Source organism: Camarhynchus parvulus, chromosome 1A, assembly GCF_901933205.1.
Source record: "Camarhynchus parvulus chromosome 1A, STF_HiC, whole genome shotgun sequence".
In the NCBI taxonomy this organism is placed as follows: Eukaryota; Metazoa; Chordata; class Aves; order Passeriformes; family Thraupidae; genus Camarhynchus; species Camarhynchus parvulus.
The window spans coordinates 60,725,197-60,750,381 of record NC_044586.1 but is presented as its reverse complement, the minus strand read 5'-3'; the positions used below and the strand labels follow the sequence as shown (position 1 = coordinate 60,750,381).

The following is a 25,185-nucleotide window of genomic DNA, read 5'->3' as shown; positions in this document are numbered from 1 at the left end:
AGGACTGTACATCACCCCGAGGTGTTCATAACCACAGAAGTCGTAGAATGAGATGAGCCTGTCTTTGGATGATGCAATTGAATCCCCTCTGTGCAATCTAACTGGACTATTACAAACACTGTAGTAAGATCTGGAAAATTCACAAAACCTTAGATGGACTATTTTGCTTTTTTGTGTTTTAATGTTACATCTTAATTATATAGCCCTCTTTTATTCATTTTCTGGCTATGGAGACAGTGGACATTAGAGAGATTGATGTGATAACAATGGGATTTTAGTGATCTTTGCACCATTTTCTTCATATCCAGCTGCTTTCATTCTGTTTTAGAATCAGTGGAATTTTGATGCATTTTGAAAATTTCTTCAGTGTTTCACAAAACTTGCTTTTATTTCTCCTTCAAAAGTCTGGTTGTCTATAAATCTATCCATTTGTCTCCATACCTGAAAGATGCTGTCAGCTTAGGTAATGAAAAAAATACAGTGCTATTTAAAATCACTAGTTGTGCAGTGAGAAGTGTAAATGCAGAACATGGGTAATTTCTGGGTAGAACGTTAGTAATTCTGTTGTACCTTCCATTCACATGCCTTCTATAAATTACTGTAAGAATTTCTATTTGCCCTTTGGTGTTGCCTAAGAGTGACAAAGAATGGCTGTGAAGCCTGCTGCTAGGATAATTTCATAGCTTTTTCCCCCTCCTTCACTAACAGCAAATCTTCTAAAAAACATCTAAATCTGAAAGTGAAGGTTTTTTCTGGGCAAGAAAATAAAGTGGGGTTAGGCTGAAAAAAATACAGCAAAGTTTTGTCTCCCAGTTTCCGAAACTAATCTCATTTATCTTCATTTTCCGAACATCACTTTTCAATTGAATCGGGAGCAGTGTGTTATGTATTTTTTTTTCCTTTCTGATAATCAGAGAAATATTGACCTATTTTGAAAACACTTCTTCCTCTCACCACTGACAGCTTCCATTACTTCAGTTGTTGCTATTTTTATATAAAAGAGCTATAAGGGAACTTGAGCTGAATGTAATCTTAACTGTAGAGAACTGGATGTGGATCTCCAACATACCACATGACTTCAATTGTCAGAGTTAAGGTTTAACCTTGCCTCTTTAGATTATAATATATTATCCAAGCAGAAGTCAGCTAATGGACCTTAAATTAGTGTGAGTGGTCTACAAAGATATGGCATATCATTACATGAATCTCCCTTCCTTGATGTCAGCAGAAAAATACTCCATCAGATTCAGTAGGGGGAAAAAAGGTTATAGCCAGGTTATTCTGCATTGAGATATCTTGGTTTCTTTTACCCTTGTAATTGAGCAGTGCTCTGTTCTGCAAGTACGGGTTTAATATAAAAACAGGCTTTAATGAAATTAAAATAAAGATTTTTTTTAGTCTAGCACCTGCTGTATTCAGTTCTACCTGTAGTGTGGCTAGGGGTGTACCTGTGAAAATCCTTTGACTTTAGCAAATACAATTGCTTTAAAAAACAATGAGAAAAAATACAAAAAGAAAAGGAAGAAAACAAAATCTTCCTGTGCTGTCAAAATAGCTGTTTCACCAAGTTGGCTAATCACATAATGTGGATGGATGGCTTTTTAGTGTTTTGGCTACTTTATCATCAATCTGATCACAGCCCAGGTGACAGGAGCAGGGTTGTACCTTCTAATGCCCCAGTAAATGACCCGTGTCTGTCTATCTTTAATCAGACATCTCCCTCCATCATTCAGATCCCTTGGAAGCTGCTGTAGGAAGGCATGTGCACACTCCTTTTGTCTTGTCACTGCTTCATGCAGGGACAACCTGTGTGTGGGAGAAGGGGGTTACAGTCAATTGTCCTGCAGAACATGATCACCTTACAATAGGGGATACATCCATTGCAATGTTTGTGCCAAACTAATAATGATAGGAACAAACCAGCCCTTTGAAGGAAAAAAAAATTGCTGCTGCTTCTTTAAGTCATGGGGACTCCCATTTGCTGTGACAGCTTTCCAATTGTTAAATAAACTCTGACCATGAGCAGCTGTCAGACAGATATTGCACTGCAGGCTTCAGTTAAAAGGAGCACCAGACAAGCATTTCAGTGCCTAAAGGCCTATATTTATTTTGTTTTAAAGACACACTTAAAAAAACCCCAAAACCACAATGAGATAATACGAGTCCTTCACTGGAAAAGAGAAACAAAACCCATTTTCTTTTATATACTATATGCAATTTTCTTGTGAAAGTTATAGAATGTGAGTATGTCCATTTTTGAGAAAAAAGCCTATGTAGACCATGAAATGTCTCAAATGCACACTTTTGTCCGGTAGCAAGGTAGGAAATTGAGATGCAGAAATCCTGACATTAGACTTTATAAATACTACTAATCATATTCAAAGTCTTGTGGGAAAGCAAGAAGAATTATATTGAGCTTCCTCAAAGTCATAGAATGTAATTTTATCATTTCTACTTTTGACAGTAATCTAGCTTAACACTTGTGATGTTATTGCTTTTTGCCGTCTGAACAATTTCAGCTGGTTGAAGATGTCCTTGCTCATTGCAGGGGGATTGGACTGGATGACCTTTAAAGGTCCCTTCCAACCCAAACTATTCTATGGTTCCATAATTCTGTGACAGTGTTGCACCCTGATGTACAGGAAAGCAAAAAAAAGGACAGTTTTCACTACAGAAGGTCTGACAGACTAACTCCAATATGCAAGAAAATCATCTTAAGGTAAATATATAGTGAATATATTGGAAGAAACCTTATAACTTACCTTAAAATTACAGCTGGGGAGGGAGATTGCCAATAAGTTAGGAAGAAGGTATGGTTCCTCCTATTTCAGTTAACGGGCTGAAACTCTATCCTTACCTGACTAAATCCTTACCTCTCCAGTCAAGCTGGAGAACTTGGACTAGGAATCAAAGTTGACCAGAGCTCCACTAGAAGATATTTAGAAGATAGGTTCAGCTTACCTGGCAGAAGAGAGAGCGAGTCAGCTCTGGACATGCCTTTTCCCATTGACATTGAAGCAGAAGCCTAGCTTAAACACAAATTAAAACAAAATCAAACCAAACCCAAAATAAAATAAAAAATAGTCATGGTGATTAATTTCAAAAGGCAAGGTGTGGGCTAATTGTGTGGAGTCAGGAGTTCTAGACAATACAAAAGAAGTATTTATTGAAAAATCAATATTTTTTTCATGTTAAAGAGCAAATATGATGCATATTTCATTTACAAGTAATAGTAAGTAATTATTGATTTTAAGTTTAGCTGCTTCTTAAATTTCAAATTTAAGTAACTCACTAGCTAAGTAACTAACTAGTTAACTAATATGTGTCTTCACCATTCCAGTTTTGTTTAAAGACAGAGAGGAATATATCTAGCAAAAATATAAAGCAGTAGGAAATGGAAAAAGTCAATTTAAAAATCAATCCTCCCAGGTTTTTTCTATTGACTCCTCTTAGAAATAACACCCACAATTTTATAACTGAAATGGATCATAAAAAATCTCAGGGTGTTCAATTATTTATTTTATGCTTTTGAAAACACTTTTGGGTAATAGGTTTCACTTTTTCACCTTTCATTTACTTCATTCTTTCACTCAGGAAAACGGAAACCATTTAAAAATGGAAAATGATAACATTTTCTTGTTTGTGCTTGTACTTGTGCTTTTGAGTCAACATGCTTCACACAGATACAGGTGATGGTCTTAAAGCCATGGTAAACATAATGCACCATGGTTTAAACAATCTGATTTCTATACAGACCTAAATGTTTATATAATATAGGGCTTTGTGGTGACTTGAACCAGGAAATTAATTTATTTTATTTCATTTTTTGGAAAGCAAAGTATAGAAGGGAAGGTTTGGGAGCAGTATACCAGCAATAGAATTAATTGCTATAGTCAACGCAAATATGATTTTTCATGTGTGAAGAAAGCATGAGGAAGGGTCCTTTAATAAAAAATAATCAACTTGAGACCAAAATAGAGATGGTACTCTTTGAAGATATTGGTTGTGGATTAGCAGAAAGTGTATTCATTAAAGCCATGGAAAAAAGTAGTAAAATCAGTCTTCCTTCTTCTTTCTTAGTCTTCCAAATTTTCCATTTTGAAGCAAAAATGGAATCTTCCTTTTTTCTGTCTTTATTAATGAATTAATCTAAGTTGTCATCCCTGGGGTATGAGATTAAGGCTGGGAAATGGCTGAGATAAATATGTTTATCTGTTCCAGGTTTCAGAGCAGAAAGCAGGCATAATGGCAGGGATAATGTGAGAGTTGAGTTGGACGTGAAAATTTCTGGCTAGGCAAGCAAGACAACCTTCTGAGCATGGATCTTACTGGAATAAACTTTCACCATGGCTCCTTTCCTGCTAGAGAACATGACATGGCACAGAAACCGTGTTGGATCCGATGCTTTTCCAGAGAGTCAGGTTTACTGGGCACAGGGAGCAGAGCACAGCAGCAAATCACTTGTTCCCTGGTGACAGCAGCCAGGAGCAAACGTGCCTGTCCAAAACAGCTTGTGGCCACTGCTGCCTGCCCTGCTGTTGCTTCCTTGAAGAGAGGCTACAGGCCAGAAAGTCTAGTGTGGTTTGTAAGCCTGCTTCCAGCTGCTGTTTTTCTCTGCACTGTCTGTTGGGAGAAGGACCTTGGGGCACTCAGGAGAGGCATTTCTGGGAGTGAGCTGCAGGGCAGGCAGGTTGTCCTGGCAGGGAGTGTGCCGGCTCTATTGTGGGGATCTTTGCTGCAGCTTGGCTGCAGAGATATGACGGCACTCTTGGGTTTTTACAGGTGGCACAGCATGGTGGCCACCACAGCTGTATGAACAGATTCTGGTCAACAAAGCTGAGTAGAAAAAAACCCTCAAAGACAAGTCTTTTATCTTTTGTATTCAACTTTATCCCTTTTATTTTTTCCCCAGTTCTGTGCTATATGCTTTATGCCATTTCCACTTGTCAGTGATCTGATTGGATGCCTCTGTTTTGTTTTTTGTTTGCTGCAGGATAAAAGCATGGGTGGATAAGATGCAAGAAGATCTCGTGACGCTCGCACGAACTGCAAGTGGAGTGGACCGGCTTGCTGAAGTAAGAAGAGGTGTCCTAGGCTGCTCTAACTAGAAAGTGAAGGGCTTGCACCTTCCAGGCTTTACAATCACTTCATCCCAACATACAAAAATGCTTTTGGGGGATTAAACTCTGCAGTGCTTACTGAGAAAGAAATGAAGAGCAGACATCCATCAATTCACTCTCAGTGTTGCAGCACTCCCTCACTGATAGTATTTAATCAGCCTTGCAGTGTCAGACATAAGGCTTGCCATTGTTGCAACGCTTCCACTGAAGCAAGCACTTCTATGTTCTGTTTGTCAAATACGGTATCCAGGAAGCAACCATTCACAGTGGTGGGGAATTCTGCTCTCTATTAGCAAGGGAACCTATCTTTCTGACACATATTTCATGAAATGAGGCAGCTTTTGGTTAGCAGAAACACAGATGAGAATGAAAATTACTTTTATTCAGCTGTTCAATTTAACACCAAGTTTGTTTCAGAGAAGAATTTACAAATCTCTCATTGAGATTTTTTGTGTTATTATTCTATTCATAGATGGTGACAGCACATGTGCCATTGCAGAAAAATGAAGGCACAATTAAGAACATGTCAGAATTACACTGCCTATACAATTTTGTGTGTATACATCACAATCCAGTGTGCAACCATATGATCATACCTCTCCCTATCTCTGCACAAGAGCTGTGGCTCTTTCTTTGAACTGATGGATGTCTGATTTAAAGTGAAGGGAATTTTGCTGCTGCATCAGGAAGCTGAGCTATTGTTTGCCAGCAAAAGCCCCTGGTGCTGGGGAACTGGATGTGAAGCCTTGAGATTTGGTTTTCAGAAAATGATTCCAAATAATCCATGAAATGGATAGCAGAGGTTTGAGCAGATAGCTTTTAAAGGTTTTTGAAGTGTTAAGAAACACATAGAAAAAATAATGTGTGAAGTTGTCAGATTTAGCATTGTGTATTAATGTATTCCTTTGACCTTAATGACCTTTTGCCCAGACATTCATGTCTTGTGTATATCCTGTCCCAGAAGGACATTTTGTCTTTACTGACTGTAAGAGGAGGTTGGATGATCAGCTCAGATGTCCATTAGCTCAGATGAGATCACCACTGTCTTATAAAAGGAAGGGCTGTGTCACTGCATGCACAGTGAACATAAATGAAGATTGCAGAGTTTATTTTAGTTCTGGCCTTTCCTAATATTTGACTGCATCATATTGCAACAAAATTTAAGGCAGATGCTTTACATGCATGTTTTAATCTTTAAAAACCATAAACAAACTGAAAACAAAATCTTGAAATTCTAACACAAATCGTACAAGCATGGGTTTCCAACACAAAAATGTCTAGCACTTGAGCTTCCTGAGGAAATGTAAGGTTTGGAAGCATGGAACTCTCATTGGAGTTTTTGCAGGTGGATTGCACATATATCTGCTGACAGAGAACAGCAAGACTTGCAAATCATCAGTCTCCAGGTTCTGGTGGGGACTTTCTGCTACAAGTCCATTTTTGCTTATTTAATTCAGGTGTGATCTGGTCTGTTCTGCACTTGCTGTGTCTCCTTTTTCCCTTCCATTCAGCATCTTGCTACTGATTCACCATTCAACTTTCCATTCCTTTCCTGCTGTGTTGCTTGGCTGTCTTTCATTTCTCCTCAACCTATGCTATGTTTCTTTTTCAGCTCCTGCCTTTGCTGCTTCACCAGCCTGTCTTTCTATTTTACACTAGTTTCTTGTCTCTATTTTAGGATCTTTCTCCTCAGCTTTTTCCAGATCAGCACCTCTCTCTTAACTCCTTAGTTTTCCTTAGCGTTTCCAAACATTGTGTGGCCAGCCTGTCACAATACTCTCACCTCTTCTCTTCCACAGGAATTTCTCTTCCCCTTTCTCACATTTCCCTCCATCACTAATTCTCAGTCTCAGACCTGTAGTTTTCTCCTGTATGACTTTTCTATTTCACCTTCCCTTCCAGTCTCACTTTCTCTTTACTCTTTGCTTGCCCTTTTCCAGTCTATTATCTCCTGTTTCCATATTTCAGTCTCTTGCCCTTTGTCCTTCATTCAGTTTTCCTCTCCTCCTTCTCCCACTGTGTAGACCTGAGAGACCACCGCCAAGTCTGATCTTGAACTGCAGAGGAGGTGGGACATTCTCTAGAAGTGATGTCTCTGAGTTGGAATACACCTGTGTTCTCAGCAATTTTGCTGATGAAATCTCTGCAGTGATCTGCAGGTCCTTTTCAGGCTAATTTTTTTTAACACTATAGACTAAAATATATCTTTAAAAACACAGCACTGAGGTTTTAATCTACAATGAATAGGTAACAAGAAAATGAGTTACACAGGATTTCTAACTGGACCAAATCAATGAATTCTCAACCATTTTGCTATGCCTTCTTGTGTAAGGACCACATAGTAAAATAGATAATGAAAAGCCAAGAGATTGATGTTTCATTCTTTTTTTTTCCCCTGAGGAAAATGTTAGTTTATGTTGTTAATATTTGGCAAATTTACAAGCTGCTAAACAGTCTTATAATGAAAACTACTGGGCAAGCCTAATAATCTGTGGTGCTACCAGCTTTTATCCGCAGTGTGGATAAAAACCCAAACATGAGTGTGTGAATACTATAGGTAAGTTTCTTTTGAAAAGTCGGAATTTACAATAGGCTTCAAGGAAATAGTGTTATCTCAGATGATATTCACAAGATGGTCGATATGTGCTTGTAATCTCAGGATTAAAAGCATGAAAGGGGGATGTTTCCATGTAAAATATCCCACTATATCAAAGCCATGTGTTTGACCTACGTAGCATGATGTCTTTTTCTAGACAGGAGGATTTAATTAGCTCTCCTGGCTGCAAGGGAAAACACAAAGCCCTGCAAGGTGTAACCCATGCACTCTCCCACTCTTCCTGTTTACAGGCTATTGTCACTTGCCCATTTCTGAATGATATCCTTTTTTTTTTTCCTGTTCACTGCCTATTAACATTTAGTTAGATCTTTCTGAAATGAACTACAATCTTGGAAAAATGGAGACTACAAGACATGAAAAACAGCATGCCTGCATGCTTGTCACTTTTATTCACAGAATTTGCCTTCAGATGCTCAAGTTTTAAAAATGCTTACAGTCAGATTGAATTTTCAGCTTTTTTTCTGATTTATTTCTTCTTCTAGCTCCAGAATTATTTGGATCAAACCTGTAGTCTTCATGTAAACTTGAAAAAAGAAATAATTTGTTTGAGTTTTCTGCCTCTTTTCTCTCTAAAAGCAGAATGAATAATATAAAAAGAAGGAGCAGATTGCTCCTATTATAAAATAGTAAACAAGACTTTCTGTCAAAAGCTGTAATAATCAGATTGGTAGGAGAAATGTCTTCCCTTGTTCTTGGGAAAATTAATTTTAATTTTGCCAAGTGTGAGGTTAAAGCTCTTAGCAAGAAATATAACAGATTATAACCATTTCACAGCCTGGTCAATCTTTCCCAGACTCAGGGGAAGAATTCCCACTGATTCAGCTGAAGTCAGGATCTGAGTCTGCTTTGTGCAATTAAATCTTCTGTGAAGATCTCTAAAGTGACCAAGATTGCTTTCAAAATAGCACAATTAATATGTTCTCATCTAGAGTGAATTAACATAAACCAGAGCTTTTTCAATTAGCTGCAGTGCTAATGGTGCTCCCATAATTTGCTGAAAGTATCTCGGGGTTCATCAGTGCTTTTTGTGTTTGGATGTGCCTTGGATGTCTGGGGGTCTTTGTGCTGCAGGGAAATGTACAATGGAAACACTGTGCAATGATCTCTTCTGCAGAACTATAAAATATTTTTTTTCATGACCATGAGGGAGAGGGATAGGAATACTACCTTAATTCTCAATTATTTTGATTTTAGACTGGGAGAATTTTTGACCAGAAGGGTACACAGTTTGTGGTGATTGGGATGGGGCTGTGGCTGAGCCCCATCCCCAATGGGCACAGCTGTGAGCAGCAGGTGAGCAGCACAGACAGCAATGAGCCATGGAGTGCCCAGGGGCACTGACCAACCACCAAAGGGAACAGAGGGCACACAGGGGCAGTGCATCAGCATGGGGGTATAAAATGTTGGGCTAAAGAGCAAAAGAACAAGAAGGGCAGAGGCTTGCAGCCTTCTGAAATTGTATGGTGATATTCTGTGTATGGTGGCTGTCTCAACTGTGACATGCTGCAACAGAAAGGATGTAAAACTTGGAGTGTAATGTGTACTTACAGAAAAAAAAAAAAAAAAAATAATAAGTAGATGACCATTAAAGTCAGGTGAGGTATGTGGAAAGTGGATAGCTGTCCTTTTGAGGTCACTACTTTGGTAAGAGTCTAATTTATTCTGCAGTGTGGACATAGATAACCAGGGAAAGTATTTTTTGTATTTAAGGTTTTTGAATTCAATATGTACTAAATTTCATGGAATTATGTTTAAGGAGAATCTCTTCAGAAGAGGATTCCCTTTTTTTTCTTCATTGACAATTTTCTTACAGTGATTTGGAATCACAGTCTTGTCCTACTGGCTAACCACTCTCTTGCTTTTGCATATGTAACGTAGCCATTGTAACTCTCACTAATCATAACTTTTGAAAATACCTCTATAATGAGGATGCACAATAATTTATTAATGTATATTCCACATAGTGTTTAAAAAGACAAAATATTTGGGAGTTCATTAGTTCATTAGTGATTCTGCCTCTAAAAATATGAGTATGTTTCTGCTGATGCATGTTTGATGCACCTTTTCTCTTGTTAGCAATGATGACAGCACTATAATGCCTGTAAGTAAGAAAAACTGCAGAAGAAAGTTTGGATGCCCTTAAAATTAAGAGTTTTATGTTGAGGCTACTCTTATCCACAGCCTGAGCCAGGCAAAGTAGCATAACTGGGGTAGAAGAAACAAGGAGCTGGGGAGGCAGGTGAGAGCTGTTTATTGTGATGCCCAAAGGAGGCTCAGTGGGACTGGGGTGTCCTGCACAGGTCCAGGAGTTGTGCTCCATGATCCCTGTGGGCCTCTTCCAAGTCAGCACATTCTCTGGTTCTGGGATACTCTCTGGGAATGGTCTCAAAATAGTCTTCCAAGAATAGATTTAAAGCACATATTTAAATCCTGCTTTTTTGGACATTACTATGAGTTTAGGTGAGATCTGGGAGAACTCCAAGTTGGATGTAATACCAGTGTAATATCCCCATTACAGTAATGCAATGATTGCTTCAACAAGGCAGGAAGTCAGGACTCAAGATGCCAAAATACTCAGCTGGTTGAAAACTGGCAGAGCTCCACTGACTGCAGTGGATTACACTAATTTACATTAGCTAAGAATCATGACTAACAATATTTGATTTACAAGCCAAGCAGGTAAAAAGTATTAAAAAAGGAACCCAAACAGATTTTTACACAAAAAGCAGAGGCTATTTCTGCTGTAGTTGCCCAGGTGAAGAAGGTACTGTCCTTAGTCCTTCCTAAGGATTCTTTTCCCCTATAAGAACAAAGGGAATGTTTATAAGGAGGTGTTGTATGTGCAGCTTGAGACTTGGAAGCAGGAATACAGGATACACAGGAAAATCTTGTCCTGTGTGCTTCTTTTTAACTGTCTCTCAACAAAGCACAACTTAGTATATTTTTTTTTTGTTCTATAAGTATTTTTTTTTTATTTATAAGTATTATGTTTAAAAAAACCAAAACAAAACAACAAAAACAACAGCAACAAATAGTCATGTAATTGTCATTTCAGCTTAAGAAGGTTCATGTAACTTTGTCTTACCCATGAGCTCTCAGTGCATTCAGGCATTATGAAGCTGCTCTGGTGTGAAGGATACATGGTTTCTACAGAGCAAATGGACTGTTAGGAAAAAAAAAAAAAGGAAGAGACAGTAGCTTAATAGAATTTTAAAGTCCATGTAGCAAAATAAATTTTGAGATTGATCCCACTAGCTGCATTTCTCTGTAGGTATTTGGTGTTTGAAAAGACAAAAATATATACAAAGTTCAAAGTCACATTCTGGTCTAAAAACCAGATACTTCAGCATCCAGAAAAAAAAAAGGTGAAGAACCTACTGAACTACAGATTTAAGTAAGTACGTGGTTCCATTTTCATGAAAGTATGCACAACTTCCATTTTTGCGTAGAATGTTCACAGCAAAGACTCATGACTAAGCTAATTGACAGCTCATTTAATCTAATAAACTACTACAAATATGCTTCTGGACTCCAGCTCTAAAATACCTCTAGGCACAGGAGAGAGAGAAGGAGGGGAACCCTGCAGTGCCCAGAAAGGAAGGCTTTGGATTAGAGAATCTGCCTTAGAGCAATGCATGAGCTTGTCTGTTCCAAACTGATTGAAGAGAATCCTCTTTTACAGAAACACTGAATTAAAAAAATGTGGGTCTGTGTGAAGAGCTTTGATGTGACAAACACACTGGAGCTTCTCTATGGCTATTACACCATAAAAATGCCATCTTGTGCAGTGTAACCTTTTCAGGCAATGGCAGAAATGAACGTAGCATCAGATAGAGAGGCAGTTCCAAGGAACTCCACTCCGTGAATCTGTCTCCTTTTTGATACATCTCTGCAAAAACAATCCATGCATGATGTTCATAAGGCATGCTGTTATTACAGTTCCAGGAGCTGTAGAGTGAATCCATATAGGCTGACTTGGCCTGTAAATTATATTCCTACTAAGATAAAAATACTGTTTCTTCCTACAAACGAAAAAGAGGTATGGGTGTATGAGATGTGGTGATGAGTTTCATTCACCAAATGAGTCCACCAGCAATTGTTAGAAGATTTTTATTTATTTTGTCTTTTGAATGCTGTTTTATAATAATTAGCTGTTCTTCAGTGAGCAGCCCAGCTGAGATCCTGCAGGAGCACATTTCATCCCTTGCTCAGCGTGAGGTCTGTGTGCCTCATGCACAGATGGTGTGAGTCTGCTCAGGCACTCACATTGGCACCAGCTTCCCAGGCCACACTTCCAGCTTTCCAGGTCTTGGATCAGTCTCTGGAGCTTAACTGAGATGAATGGCTTGTAAGAGAGACTGATCTCTGATTCGAACTGCCCTGGAGCAGGGATGTTCAGGAAAGCTTCCCTCTGCCAGAAGGAATTATAACCCGGAGTTACTTTCTGTTGGATTCTACAAATTTTAGCTTAATTAGTCTTAGAAGCTCTGTGCTAGAAGCCCTACAGACACACCACTGCCTTAGACCTAGAGAGGTTGTCATATAGTGCTTGTCTTGTTAATTCATTATCTGTGTAGAGGTCTGTGCAAGGGGAGGCTTTAACAGCTTACTTAAAATTCATGTAAGACTTGTATCTGGATAATCTTCCCTATTGTCATAGGAGCCTGCAATTCCTGCTTAAGAATGTGATTTGGCAGGTAATTTAGATGTAAACAATTTCATTCCTACTATTTTTCTCAGTGATTGGCATGATATTTATGTGGTTCTTTCTTTACATTTACAAAGTAAAGAAAGATTATTATCCATTTATTAAAAGCTTTATAAAAATTTGGATTTATATTTTGCAAACATGAAACCGATACATGGAGTTGAAAATTCTATTTATTTTTACAAGCTCTATTATTTATTTATTTATGTATGTATTTATTTATTTTTAACTCAATAGCTCATGCTATTCTCTTATGAGCTAGCAGATGGACCTAGGTGATATATGGACACATTCCAAAATATGCTACACTCACCCTTGTTAAGGTTGAAGAAATGGAGAGTTTTATGATTAAGTGAAAAGAAGAAATAGAAGAACTTGATTTTTTTTTAAAGATTGTTGATTTTAAGAATAACAACCCAGATTAATATATTTGGTGAACATTTCTCTGGAGGTCCTGGCTGTGGACTTTGTAAGTTTGAATTTCATTAGGAAATGAAATTTTTGATTGAAATGTTATGAATGCAATAGATTCTGAGGAGTTTGTCAGCATTTTGACCCTGGATTTCAAGATACTTCTGACATATAAAATATGTCAGAATATATTGTGCAGTCCATCCTTCTTCATCTCTGAAAATGTAAAATGTAACAGATACCACAACACTTGCAGACATAACTGGTGTGACTATGAAGCTGTTTCCTGTATATCTTGGGTGTATTCTCCAGTGCACTAAGAAAGAAAGGCAGGTGTTTAAATGAGTTAAATTTGGGAAATAAAGTCAGTCTTCTATTCATTCAAATTGTGCTACTCAGTGAGGTTCACAACGACTGATCTGAAAACTCAGAAATGTGTTATATTCTTTCTTTTCTCCTTTTGTCTCTTTTTGTTGTCCTCAATGAATCAAAATACTAAGCAACTTTTTTTGAAACATTAAATAGAGAAGACTTTTTACCCAAATAAAGCAAAAGTACATTTTATATAATCTTGAAATGAAAATTCAAACAAGTCAACTTTTTTGGAAGTTGTTGAAGCACTTTTATCATCATTGGGTCACCCATTTTATATTTGCTGAAACTTCCTTGATTTCAGGCCATATTTATGGGTCGTTCTGGTCATCTACAACTGAAGTTTTTCACTGAGGTGCAGTTTTGTTATGTCATTTTATAAGGAAAAAAAAGAAAAAAATGATAAAAAGAGAGCAACTCTATTTAGCTTTTTGAATTAACTTAGTAATGTGTAACAAAATAGATATCAGAAAGTTTGGCTGAGTGAGAGTGTATGAAGCCAGCCTCTGAAACACATTAATTCTTTCTAAGCATAAATAGGCTATTGCACACTATTCACATTTGTCTTCTCCCTCATCCCTAAGGTGAGGACACCACTCTGCTGTCCCTGAGAGGTGTGTGGGGAAGGGGAGGGAGATCAGGATTACTTTTAGAATAGAATTATGAAGGGTTTGGTACAGTGAAACGTGGTCAATTCAGATATTTATTGAGGAGTCAGAGTCCATTTAACAGGATTATAATAATGTATGAGATGGTTTAGCCTGGTTAGGGACTCCCAAAGTTATTCACAGTTTTTTTAATAATGTGTGTCCCATTTGAGGTGTACCACTGCCACTGCTATGTTCTGTGTGCAACCAAATACCAAAGATGCAGGCATTAAAAGTAGAATTCTCCAAACTAAATTCTGTTGAGTTTACACATTGCTGACCAGTGATGAGATGTCAGGAAAATGAAATCATTTTTAAAAATGCAGGCTGTGAAATTTAAATACATATCTGCAAGTTTTCTTTGTAATCCAAATGGAAATTAAGAGGTTGTCAAAACACAGGGAGCCTCATTTGCTATTTGCACTTGCCACTCTCTCTCTGCTCCCTTAGCAATAAACTGACATTTTGAAGCTTTCCTTCTTCCAGCAAACAAAAGCAGCTGTAACTCACTAAGAATAGGTGGCTGCATTAATAAAGCTTGCTCAAGCTCAAGGGAAGAGACGGCCTGATATTACCGTAGCTTTAATTACTGTATGCTGATCTGGGTAATCTTTGATCAAAGCACTGTTCTTGATTAATTTATAATGTTCTGTTGGCTTCAACAGTAATAAATTCTGTCCTATTGGTACTTATATTCGGATTTTTGTGTAGAAGCTGAGAATAAAATTAAACCTTTTTCTTTAAAAAAAAAAATTCACACACTAAACCAAACAAAACCCCAAACATTAGAGTTAATAATTTTCTAAGTCCTGTGGTTAGTAAAAAGAAAAAAAAAAAAACAACAAAAACCTGCTCAAGTTAAATTTTGAGATTTAAAATTACTTTTGGGAGAGAGTCAGTAGATGACAAATTGCATTAAGAATAGCTAGGGTGGGCCAAAATTTCCTATGAATAAGTGAGTTTTTAGAAATTACATAAGTGCCCATCTCCAGATATACCAGAAGTGCATAATAAATGTGAAACATTTTCTTCCTATTGTTCTTCTTCTGTTACAAGAAAGATCCATTTGTACTCATGAATTGGCATTTTTGAGTTCTTACTCAGTCTCAGCTAAAAGACTAAGTTAAAACTGCTATGAAACTGATAAATGATGTCCTCTTGTTACTTAATACTGTATTTTTATCACTAGGAAGCAAAATTGAATACCTTCAAAAAGGTTCTCGTAACAAAAGGGGGGGGGATGTAATATCTGCTTTTCCTGTGCAAAGTAGCAGAAGTACAAAGCTGAACTCCTGTTTTATCAAGGTTTAAATACAAAGTGGCAATTACAAGAATTGCTTCTTAATTTGAAAGTCCTCTGGACTACTCTATTAATTATCAACAGTCAAAAGGGGCTGATGATTCCTACAAAGTGTGCCTGATTATGTGCTTCCCTTTGAGTAGGCACCTGAGTGAGCCCATTGACTCTGGCACTGCTTATCCTCTCTGCTGTTAACTGAGCCATGAGTGGTCCCAGCACCTTGCAGAATTCAGTCTGAGTGTTTCACTTAAGAACGAACTTGCTCTGATATTTTTTTCCCCTAAGCTGCATGTCACTGCTGTGGTAAGTCATGGTTTTCCCATCAGCTGCCCCGTCAGTTGTCATCCCAGACCTTCAGAGCACTCAGTGATCAGGCAAGTGATTCTGAAAAGCAACAGCTACACTGAACTACTGGGGTGGTTTCCTCCTTTGTGTTGTTGCCATGAATTCCAGGAATGAAGGCATCTGTGAGTTGCTAGGGAGCAGCTGTGATCTTATTTATACACTATATGGAGCAGAGAGTAAAACCTATAAAACACTCAGACTTATTCCTTTGAACGCACAGAATGCTTCTTAGAAATGAGCGTTTTTCAGATGAGTTTCTCAATGAATTGCTTCTGATTAAAAGAAGTGTCTTGTGAGAATGAAAAATAGTCTGGCATGTATATGGAAATAGAAACTATTTATATAACTTTGGGAATAAGATACACTAGTAAGAAGATAGAATTTTGTTATGTTGGGCAGATCATATTGTTTTTAACTGCTAAATTTCAGTTAAAGGATAGTATTTAGAATAACAAAAAGTTAGATATAATATATGATAATTTAAAATAATAATGATATAATGTAATGTAATATAAAATTAGAAAGAGGTTATTTATTTTTTCTGACTTTTCCTGCTCCCAGGATCTTATCATATTTTTGGATGTCTGTCACATGACCTCTTCTTTCTGCTTTTCTCTCAGAAATGAGATCATGATGTAACTTCATGGCATTCTATAAAAACAGAAACTAAAATTACTAAATATATGTGTGTTATTAGTTGATATTTTGTTAGCTAAAACAATTATTTGAACAGAAACTTTTATTCTTTAAAACATTGAATATTATTAATAAAACTATATTTATTTATTTATTTATTTATTTATTTATTTATTTATTTTTATTTTAGTATTACCCAAAATTTCAGTAAGAAATGAACTTTTTTTTTTTTCAGCTGAGGACTGGACTGAAATGGAGCAGATGGCCGAGGGTACAGGCAGAGGCTCCTGGTAGGACAGGTCTGGATCACTCAGCCCTGGTAGTGCCACAAAGTGGTGGGAAACAAGAGACTGGAAGGACCAGGGGGAATTGGCAGAGGGAGGGCCTTTCCAAGAGTGAGGAGTGGGCAGAAAGAGAATACTTTACTCAGCCTTTATTTAAGTTTCACTCTTTTCAGAAGGATTTAAAAAAAATATTAAATAGGTTAATTACTTTATTGCACAAGCTCATAAAACCTAGGCCAAGATTTCACAAGTACTCTTACTAGTTTGGTGTGGTTGATTGCTGAAGAGCTGGGGGAAAACCCAGCACAAAATTTTGTTTGGTTTTACTGCAAGCTCAGCACTATTTTTGAGCAGTAGATTTTGCCATGCTGGCAGTCTCCAGCTGGTCTAGGCTGACAAAAGATCATTTGGTGATAAGGCAGTGATTGTTGACAGAGATGTCTCAGCCTAGCTGAGCTAAATGGTCTTGAAAGGAGTATTGAAATAATAAATCCATAGATTTACCTTGTACAGATAAGTATAACTGAAATTGTTGAGCTATTTCATTTCTCTTTTCCAAAGCTAGAAAAATTATAGTGTTTTTGGTTAACTTTTGAAATTCTGGGTTTGAACTTCTGAAGACATTGGCTGATATGATTTCTATGTCCATGGAACCATTCAGTGATGGAAATGAGATTGGCATGTTCATGTCCTATGTTTGGGCCCTCAGCCAAGTTACCACTGCCTGAAGGAGAGGCTCTGTTGTTTTTAAACTGGGTGACTCACATGTTCAGAGCAAACAAACAAAGAGGCAAAGGAGTTCTACTGCTGTTGAAAATAATTCTTTTTCTGAGTGTGATACAGCATGAGGGCTGTTTAAATAAATTTTCAGTGCTAGGGCCAGCCCAAATGCCTGCCACAATACAGCAAGAGCCATGTAATAATGTCTTTCATTCTCTCTCAATTTATGCAGGAGTGTTTGACTTGCCCTGGCGAGCTTTGAGGGAAGCAAGGAGAATGTCTCTTTGTGAGAGATTTATAAACACGTCCTTGAAGGCTGAGCAGAGAGGGGCACGTTCTGCTGAGGAGCTGGCAGTTTTTCTAATCTTTGTCACATTCAACTATTGTTGTGTTGTTTCACCTTAATGTGACTCTCTCCATCATGTTCTCTCTCCTAAAACCTTGCAGTTCATTATGTGCAATTTTAATACAGTCTTTCCTGAATAAGGAAGTGCATGACTATTGACTTCAGAAAAGAATTAAAGTATTTTTGTGCTGTGACCTTACAGGCTTTGCTTAGTCATGCAATGAGGCTTTATTCTGTGAGAAGTGACAATGTTTTACTAGCAATTTGGAGATCCTTTCGCAAAATATTAGTGATAAAAGTACTAAAAATAATTTAGATTTAAAAACCAATAGAAACTTGCATTCATTTAGTTAAAGTAATTTAATAAATTGTATTCAAATTAACTCCTTTTAACAAGCTATGGAGCCTGCCAAATTGTATTTTGTGAGACAAATGAGCACACCTTTGCCAATAACACCTTTTATGGCTATTTAAGATGAGCATTTGCTAATTTTGTGAGACTGTGAGGTGGGAAGCTTGGAGAAGGAAAAGTTTGTCCTAGGGTGCCAAATCCTGAAGTGTGTATTTCTCTGTGTAGAGTTGTGCTGAACTGCTGCAGTGCTACAGTGAATGAAAGAAAAGGGTAGTAGGCAACAAATAAATTATGTACACACCTCCTAAAAAATTAATGAGTATTAGACTGTTCCTTGGTAGTTGAGACAGGTCTCACACTTCAGGAAAATAAAGAAGTGTGTGAAGTTCCAAGTAATTTCTGATGCTGTTTGTTCAGGAGCTTGCAGGATAAATCTTTTACTGGCAGTAGAAGCAGGGTAGATTGGTGCTCCCAGCCTTGCCATGGGGTAAAACAAAGAAGGGGAGAAAGAAAGTCACTGACTCAGGTCTGTGTGGAATCTTGTGTAAATCTCAAAGGGTTTATTTTGGGTGAGAGTTGTTCTGATTTTATTTTTTGAAATCACTAAAAAATACAAGTTGTGAAGCCAGCCTTGGTCAGGCTTTCTTGGTGGTAGGACCCACAATGCCTGTTAAAAGATTTTAATGATGCTCCTATCTCTTGTAGTGATGATCTCCTTGTTATGTGATTCAGACTTTTGAATTTTTCTGATAGCTGGTGCTGGAGAAGAAAGATGAAAATGTTTATTTTTTTCCTGAAAATGTCCCACTGTCCAATGCTTTGATTGTCTGCAGCTTACAAACCATTCAAACTTGGGGATATGGGAATTAACTTACCCATAGGAATTGGGTGTGTGCAAAATGTGGGTGCTTTCAAATTGGGGTTTATAGGGTCAAATATTTTCTGGAAGAACAAATTAAATACAGGGACAAAAGCAGAAGTTTTCTATCCAGGTTCTTAATTCATTACAAGTATGGCTCCCTGTGACTTTGCTCTACATTGAGCACAGCACAAGAAGGACACAGACCTGCTGGAGCCAGTCCAGCAGGACACAAAGATGATTAGAGAGATGAAACATCTCTCCTATGAGGAAAGACTGAGACAGTTAAGGTTGTTAATCCTGGAGGACTTTGGGGAGAGCTTATGGTGGCCTTCCAGTACCAAAAAATGGCTACAAGAGAGTTGGAAAGAGACTTTTTACAAGGGCATGTAGTGGCAGGGTGAGGGGGAATGGCTTTGAACTGAAAATCAGTAGGTTTAGATTGGGTGATAAGAATAAATTTTTTATTGTGAATGTGGTGAGACACTTGCAAAGGGCGCTCAGGGAAACTGTGGATTCCTGAAAGTGTTCAAGAAAAGCTTGGATGGGGCTCTGAGCAATCTGGTCTAGTGCAAGGTGCCCCTTCCCATGGCTGTGAGGTTGATACCAGATGATCATTATTGTCCCTTCCAACTCAGGCCATTCTGTGATTCTGTGATTAAGTCAAATAAGATATTGTCTTTACTTTTGGTGGTTGTGTGAATGCAGAATGACATCCCCCTTAACTTCTACTGAGGCTGTTCAATCACAGCCTGTTAGAAACCAAATTTCACTAAGGGCTTAAAAATATCAGGGAATGAGCAAAACAGTACTTGCCATTATATATCTGGTCAGTGCAATCTCCAGGTCATCCCTGTCATCCATCTGCTTCAAATCTGCATTAACTGAGCGCATACTTCACTCTGCCTCTATGTGAATTTTCTTTTTTTGTGGCTTGCTTAGTGTTTGTTATGTTGAGTAAAAGATTAATTACTACGAAATGGCATTTTTGCAATTCTTTCTCCAAATTTTAGATTTTTTTGCTTAATTGTAACCCCAAATAGAAAGGGTTTATACTAAATTTTTTTTATTGCTTTCACCATTGAGTAAGAAATAAAGAGCAATTGTGCAAAAAAAAAAATCTGGAAAAAAAGAGACCAGAAATAACTGAACAAAAGAAACCAAACAAACATTTTCACAAGTGAAATATATGAACCTTTTAAAATTATTTTAAAAATTATTATTTTAAAACTTCTGTGAAAGTTATTTTATATTTTTTACACCATTTACAAAGTCTTGTTTCCATTTTTCTGGAAATTTAGTAACTTTTGATTAAGGTATACTACATGCAGTCACAAATGAAGTTTAAAGAATTTGCCATTCATTAATCTTCAAAGACCAAGACATCAACACCTGGTATATTGCAGTGTCTGTTCTTTGTGTGACCAGGGTGAATATTTGTTGACAATGTGAAAACCTGAAAGTTTTAAAAGATTTGATGGTCATTTCAATTTAGATGTTGCTCTGAAATTTCCTGTCTTGATTCAAACCATCTGGATCTATAGCACTGATTTTTACTCTTGCCTTGTCTATAGGACTGGTCACAATAGTCAATTTACCTCCAAAATAGTTTGCTGACTGCAAATTTAACGTGTTTCAGAGAAAAAGGAATGAAATTCTGAAGTGATCAATTGTAGAATAAAATGTCTTTATTTCCAAATTTGTTTGATAAATAATTGGCTTATAGGCCAGTCCTACTGTTAAGATATGTCCTAAAAAATCCCCCCACCAACCCTCCACCCAACCCCAAAAATAAAAATAGCCCAAAAAAACCCAGAAACCCCTCAAAAAGAGATTTTTAGGTTTGTCCAGAGATAAATTTTTTGTGTGGTTGTTTTGAAAATCGAGCACCTCAAAAGTATCCAGACTACAATCTGAGTTGATTAGGATCTGTCATCTGTTGTAGTAGTTTTCTGCTCATGCTGCGCTGATTTTTTTTTTAAATAATCATTACTATATGAAGAATAAAGCTTATTCCAATTGCTCAGTTACTGGTGGAAAGGAACGACTGCTGAAGGAAAATAAACAACAAACCAAGACCCAACATAAATTTCGTAAAATTCGTAAGTGCTGAAAAGCTGCGGCAGCTTATGGGACCTGCCTGATAACAATTTGCATCTATAACTGCACTTGTCAGGAAAGTTTTTGTGGTACTTATCAGCTACAAGCGCCAGAGGTGTAATGTGGAGAGTTTCTTTAAGGTCTCCGGAGGTTTAACCCCAGAGAGCTGGCGGGGCTGGCAGGCTCAGTCTGCTCAGCAGTTTTTTGGCTCTCGTGCTGGATGGCAGCCAGTGCATTAGTGCTGGACCCGTTCCTGCCTGAGCCTGGAATGACTCCCCAGGAGACAGCACAGCCCCCACCAGGCAGTGCTACAGAGGCAAAGTGCTTGAGTAAACTCAGGCCATCTGTTGGCTGCATAAATTAGTTTTCCCTGTTTGCCCATCAAGCTATAACGTATCCACCTTTTTTTTTTCTTTTTTTCCACTCCAAATTTGGTAGTTTTTTCTTTATTCAGTTCAGAGATAGGCAAATGCACTTTTTGTATCTTTTTTCTTCCTTCTTTCTTATGGTTACATGCTTTTCACTGTAGTGTCTTTGATTAACAAATAAAATTATCTCCTTCATATACATGTTCTGCTTTGGAAACAGTTAATGGCTCCTCAGAGATAACCTTTATTCACAATTTGTATTTCCCCTCTTCCCCTCATCTTTTTTCCCCATTTCCCCTTATGTATTTCTGCTTTTCCCTCTTTTCCTCTTACTTGTTCCTCCTTCTCTTTCCTTGTGAATACTAATATTATCATATGAATAAATAGATAAGGGACTAAACTGATTAAGCATAACTTAAATGAATTAATACAACTGGTATGCTTGTATTTCATCTTTCAAGGAAGAATGCAATTCAGCAATAACTATTTTATTTGTAATTCAGTCATTTTAAAGGATCACCATTTTACTGCTCTCTTGGCACACCATGGGAATTAGATTCCTTGAGCATTTTGCAGCTGGTTAGTTTGTCACTAAAACTAGTCAATTTTGAAGATTTATTAAATGATTTTTAGTGTCAGCTTCTACCTCTTAGACAAAAAGGTGAACTACTTCTTTACCAGGGCCCAGTTGGATTTTCCTAGCAGTAGTCATTATGATGCTCCAGTAAGAACAGATGACATCTTGATGCCTCTTCTGTCAAGTCATTTGGCTTATTTTGAATGTGTACTGCCATTTTGATTTATTTGCATCTTTTTCTTTTGCAGATTTATTTGAAAAATGCAGCAATGTATACTGTAGAAGCAAACAACCCTCGTCAGCTAGTGGAAATTGCAGCCAGAGATATTGAAAAACTTCTAAGTAACAGATCTAAAGCCTTGGTGGTGAGTACTCATGGTTCAAGTTTTCTATTTAGTATTTTTAAAAAGTCTTTATTTACTATTGAAACATGCTTTCGTGATTATTTTTACTGCCTATACACTTAGAGGCAGTGTCAGTGTGATGTGAATAAGACATGACATGTAGAAAGATGGCTCCTGACTTCATGGTAAAAATGAACTTGTTTGTTGGCATAGGGCAGATGTTTATAATATTGACCGACAGATAGGAACCATGGCCAAGGAAGAAATTAAGTTATAAATAGATTGGAAAATATTCCTCTAGGTGACGCACATGAATGTTTATGACACTGTACTTTATAGTCAGGAATGAGCTTGGGGAAACAAGAAACAGGGCTTTTTTTTTTTCCTAATTTGCTAATTTAACCTGTATTTCAATCATAATTTGTGTGAAGGCTATGCTTCATTGTGACCTCACAATTCTTTATGCTTTAAATAAAAAGTATCTGTTTCTTTAAAGTGCTTTTGCCAGCAGTCCCTTCTTCTTCTATCCTGTAAGACACCAGACCTGGGTAATTGCTTTATATGGTTCCTACTGACCAAACACATGGAGGGATCTGGATGAATTAATAAACGTATTTTGTTCAGAGTAGAACTATTAGAAATAGGTTCAAAGGATGAAAAAGCAGTCTGGATTTCCTTGGGCAATTACATATTCAAATAGGCTTGCAGATGAATTTGAATGTATCATTTAAAGTGAAAGAGAGGAGAAAGTAAGATTAATTCACCTAACTGTAGATGTCTACTCAGCTGGTTGTCCTAAGCTCATTTTTTTGTTCAGTGGAATAACGCGGAGACTCCTCCACTCCAGGACTGACCTGACATTTTCTGAGTAAGACTTGAAAATGGGATGAACTATAGCTGAGAAGAACTTCTATCTTTCTCAGCTGGAGAAGCCTCAAACCTAAATGTCTGTATTGTAAGTGTGTGAAGCTGGGGGAGATGAGTCCCACCCAAAGAGTCCTTTTATGAGTACAGTTTCATGCAGCTGAAGAATCAGTGTGAGTGAAACTGCTGCTGCCCTGAGGACTCTCTTTCTTGTTGGCAATGAAGTTGTGCACAGTCTGTTGTCTGTGCATAGGTGCCACAAGAGGTACCCATTGTCCTGCCTTTGGTGCTCAGCAGGATTTCATTCTTCCAGTTCCCCTTGTTTACCTAATACACAATGTGCATCAGTGTTATCTGGGCCAAAGCTTCTCTAATTCCTTCAAATTACTTGAAAATAGGTCCAATATTTTTCTTGTTTTTCTCTTTTTCTTCAGTGGACATGTGTTTATGTGGCATTCTGTGGACTTTGTATTACTGTTACAAAATACTGTAAGTCATTTGCAGACCTTTGTGAATACAAAATTTTCCCCACCATATTCTCTTCAACCCATATAAGTTTGATGTTTTTAAGTTATCACAGCAAAAGCTTATATTTTCTCAAGACACAAGATTAATGTAGGGTTTTTTATGTGGATTTGTGGTAGTTTGATCTTAAAATTTTAAGATAATTAAATAAGTATCTCATGCTTCCTTAAAGAAATATTCCAGAAGAGTTTTTTCTGTGAATGTGGAAGAAAGGTGCTACCTCACTTTAGGCAAGCACATGGCCACATTTTGAAAAGGGCAGTATGATTCAGTTTCCTGAGGTAAAAGAAGACTAAATTAGGAGAAGGATAGTCCTTTGGTCCAGTAGCTCCTAACAGCTCAGATATTTATACTGACTTTTCTACTTGCAATTATCCCAGATACTTTCAATGACTTCTGATTATAAAGCTTCCTGTACTGTTTTAATGTACTTTCTGTAAAATTTTTTATACACAGGAGATACTTATTATCTCCTGCACCCGATCTATTGATTTCTACTAAGATGATTTCTTCACCTTCCATATATATTTCTCTTTCTGCTTTTTACAAGGACTATCTTTATGCTGTCAGTTTGTAAACTTTATGTAATGAGGCTGAATTATTTACTCGAAGTTTCAGTCTTCTTAAGTCTGATGGCTCACATTTTCTCTGAAATCAGGAGTGGAGTCAAATGGAACTGTTATAATGACTGCACAGAGGGTTTTACCATTGGGGCTAATATGAGTCAAAGTGTTAATTAAGACCTGAATCCTGAAAAGACTATGATGCAAGGGCATCAGGCATCCTCCAGTGATGCCATGAGGAAGGTGCCAGTGAATTACATCAACAGTGTTATTGTTCAGAGACTATCATACCTCAGGGATGTCGTGGTTTCCTCTAAGCACGAGACACAAACAACCTTTGGGCAAGCATATAATAAACAAATATCAATGATGAGTTTTCTAATAATAAGTTGCCTTCCCTTGAGCCATAAGATCACCTTTAAATGAGAAATATCTCTTGCATTCTGAATTATTTGTGTTTTCATTTAACTATGGGCTAGAAAAATCTCTAGCAATGACAGTAAAATTACCAGGTAAATGGGTATGAGTTTCTGTTTGACAGAAGCTTAAAACTGGTGGTTGAAATAGGTACCTAGCTGAGGAAGGAGAAAGGAGGAAGCCTTGATCTGAACTCACAGGGCTTTCCTAGGTTACTCTTACTAGGAAATGTAATGCGTAGAAGAAAACGTTAGAATGAAAAGAAAATGGAAAATTTTCTAGCAAAATGAAGTGGACAAAGAGAGTAGTATGTGTAGTAAGGAGGGAGACAGGCAACAGCCTCCTAGTAAAGTGTCTTGCAGTGGAGCCTGTTGCTGAAATAGTGAACATTTCTTTTTTAGCCTTCTGCTGTTACTCTTGTGTGTTTTTCTGGCCTAACCCTACTGAACCCCCCTATTTCAATATAATGGATTCCCATATACAAATAGTCCTGCAAGGAGCAAGGAGTTGGGCTTGATGATTCCTATGGGTCCCTTCAAACTTAAGATATTGTGTAATTCTGCAATTTCATGATACTATGGAGAAGTTAATATTCTGTCTCTGTGTACCTCAGTAAATGGTGGGTACAGATGAGCTGTGCTGCATTACAGCCTGCATCCTCAGGTGTGAACTGGCATATGGGTGGAGGTTTTACTGAAAGTGTACCCTGC

General features: G+C 37.4%; 1 protein-coding gene across 7 annotated transcripts in view; it reads left to right on the top strand.

The window, feature by feature from the left end:
* CACNA2D1 (calcium voltage-gated channel auxiliary subunit alpha2delta 1) overlaps positions 1-25,185 on the top strand; it is a 368,348-nt gene that overhangs the window by 47,425 nt on the left and 295,738 nt on the right. For all 7 annotated transcript variants that reach the window (XM_030960743.1, XM_030960744.1, XM_030960742.1 and 4 more), the window contains exons 2-3: positions 4,994-5,075; positions 22,011-22,127. In XM_030960743.1, the coding sequence (XP_030816603.1) occupies positions 4,994-5,075; positions 22,011-22,127 (199 nt within the window). The remainder of the gene's footprint in view (positions 1-4,993; positions 5,076-22,010; positions 22,128-25,185) is intronic.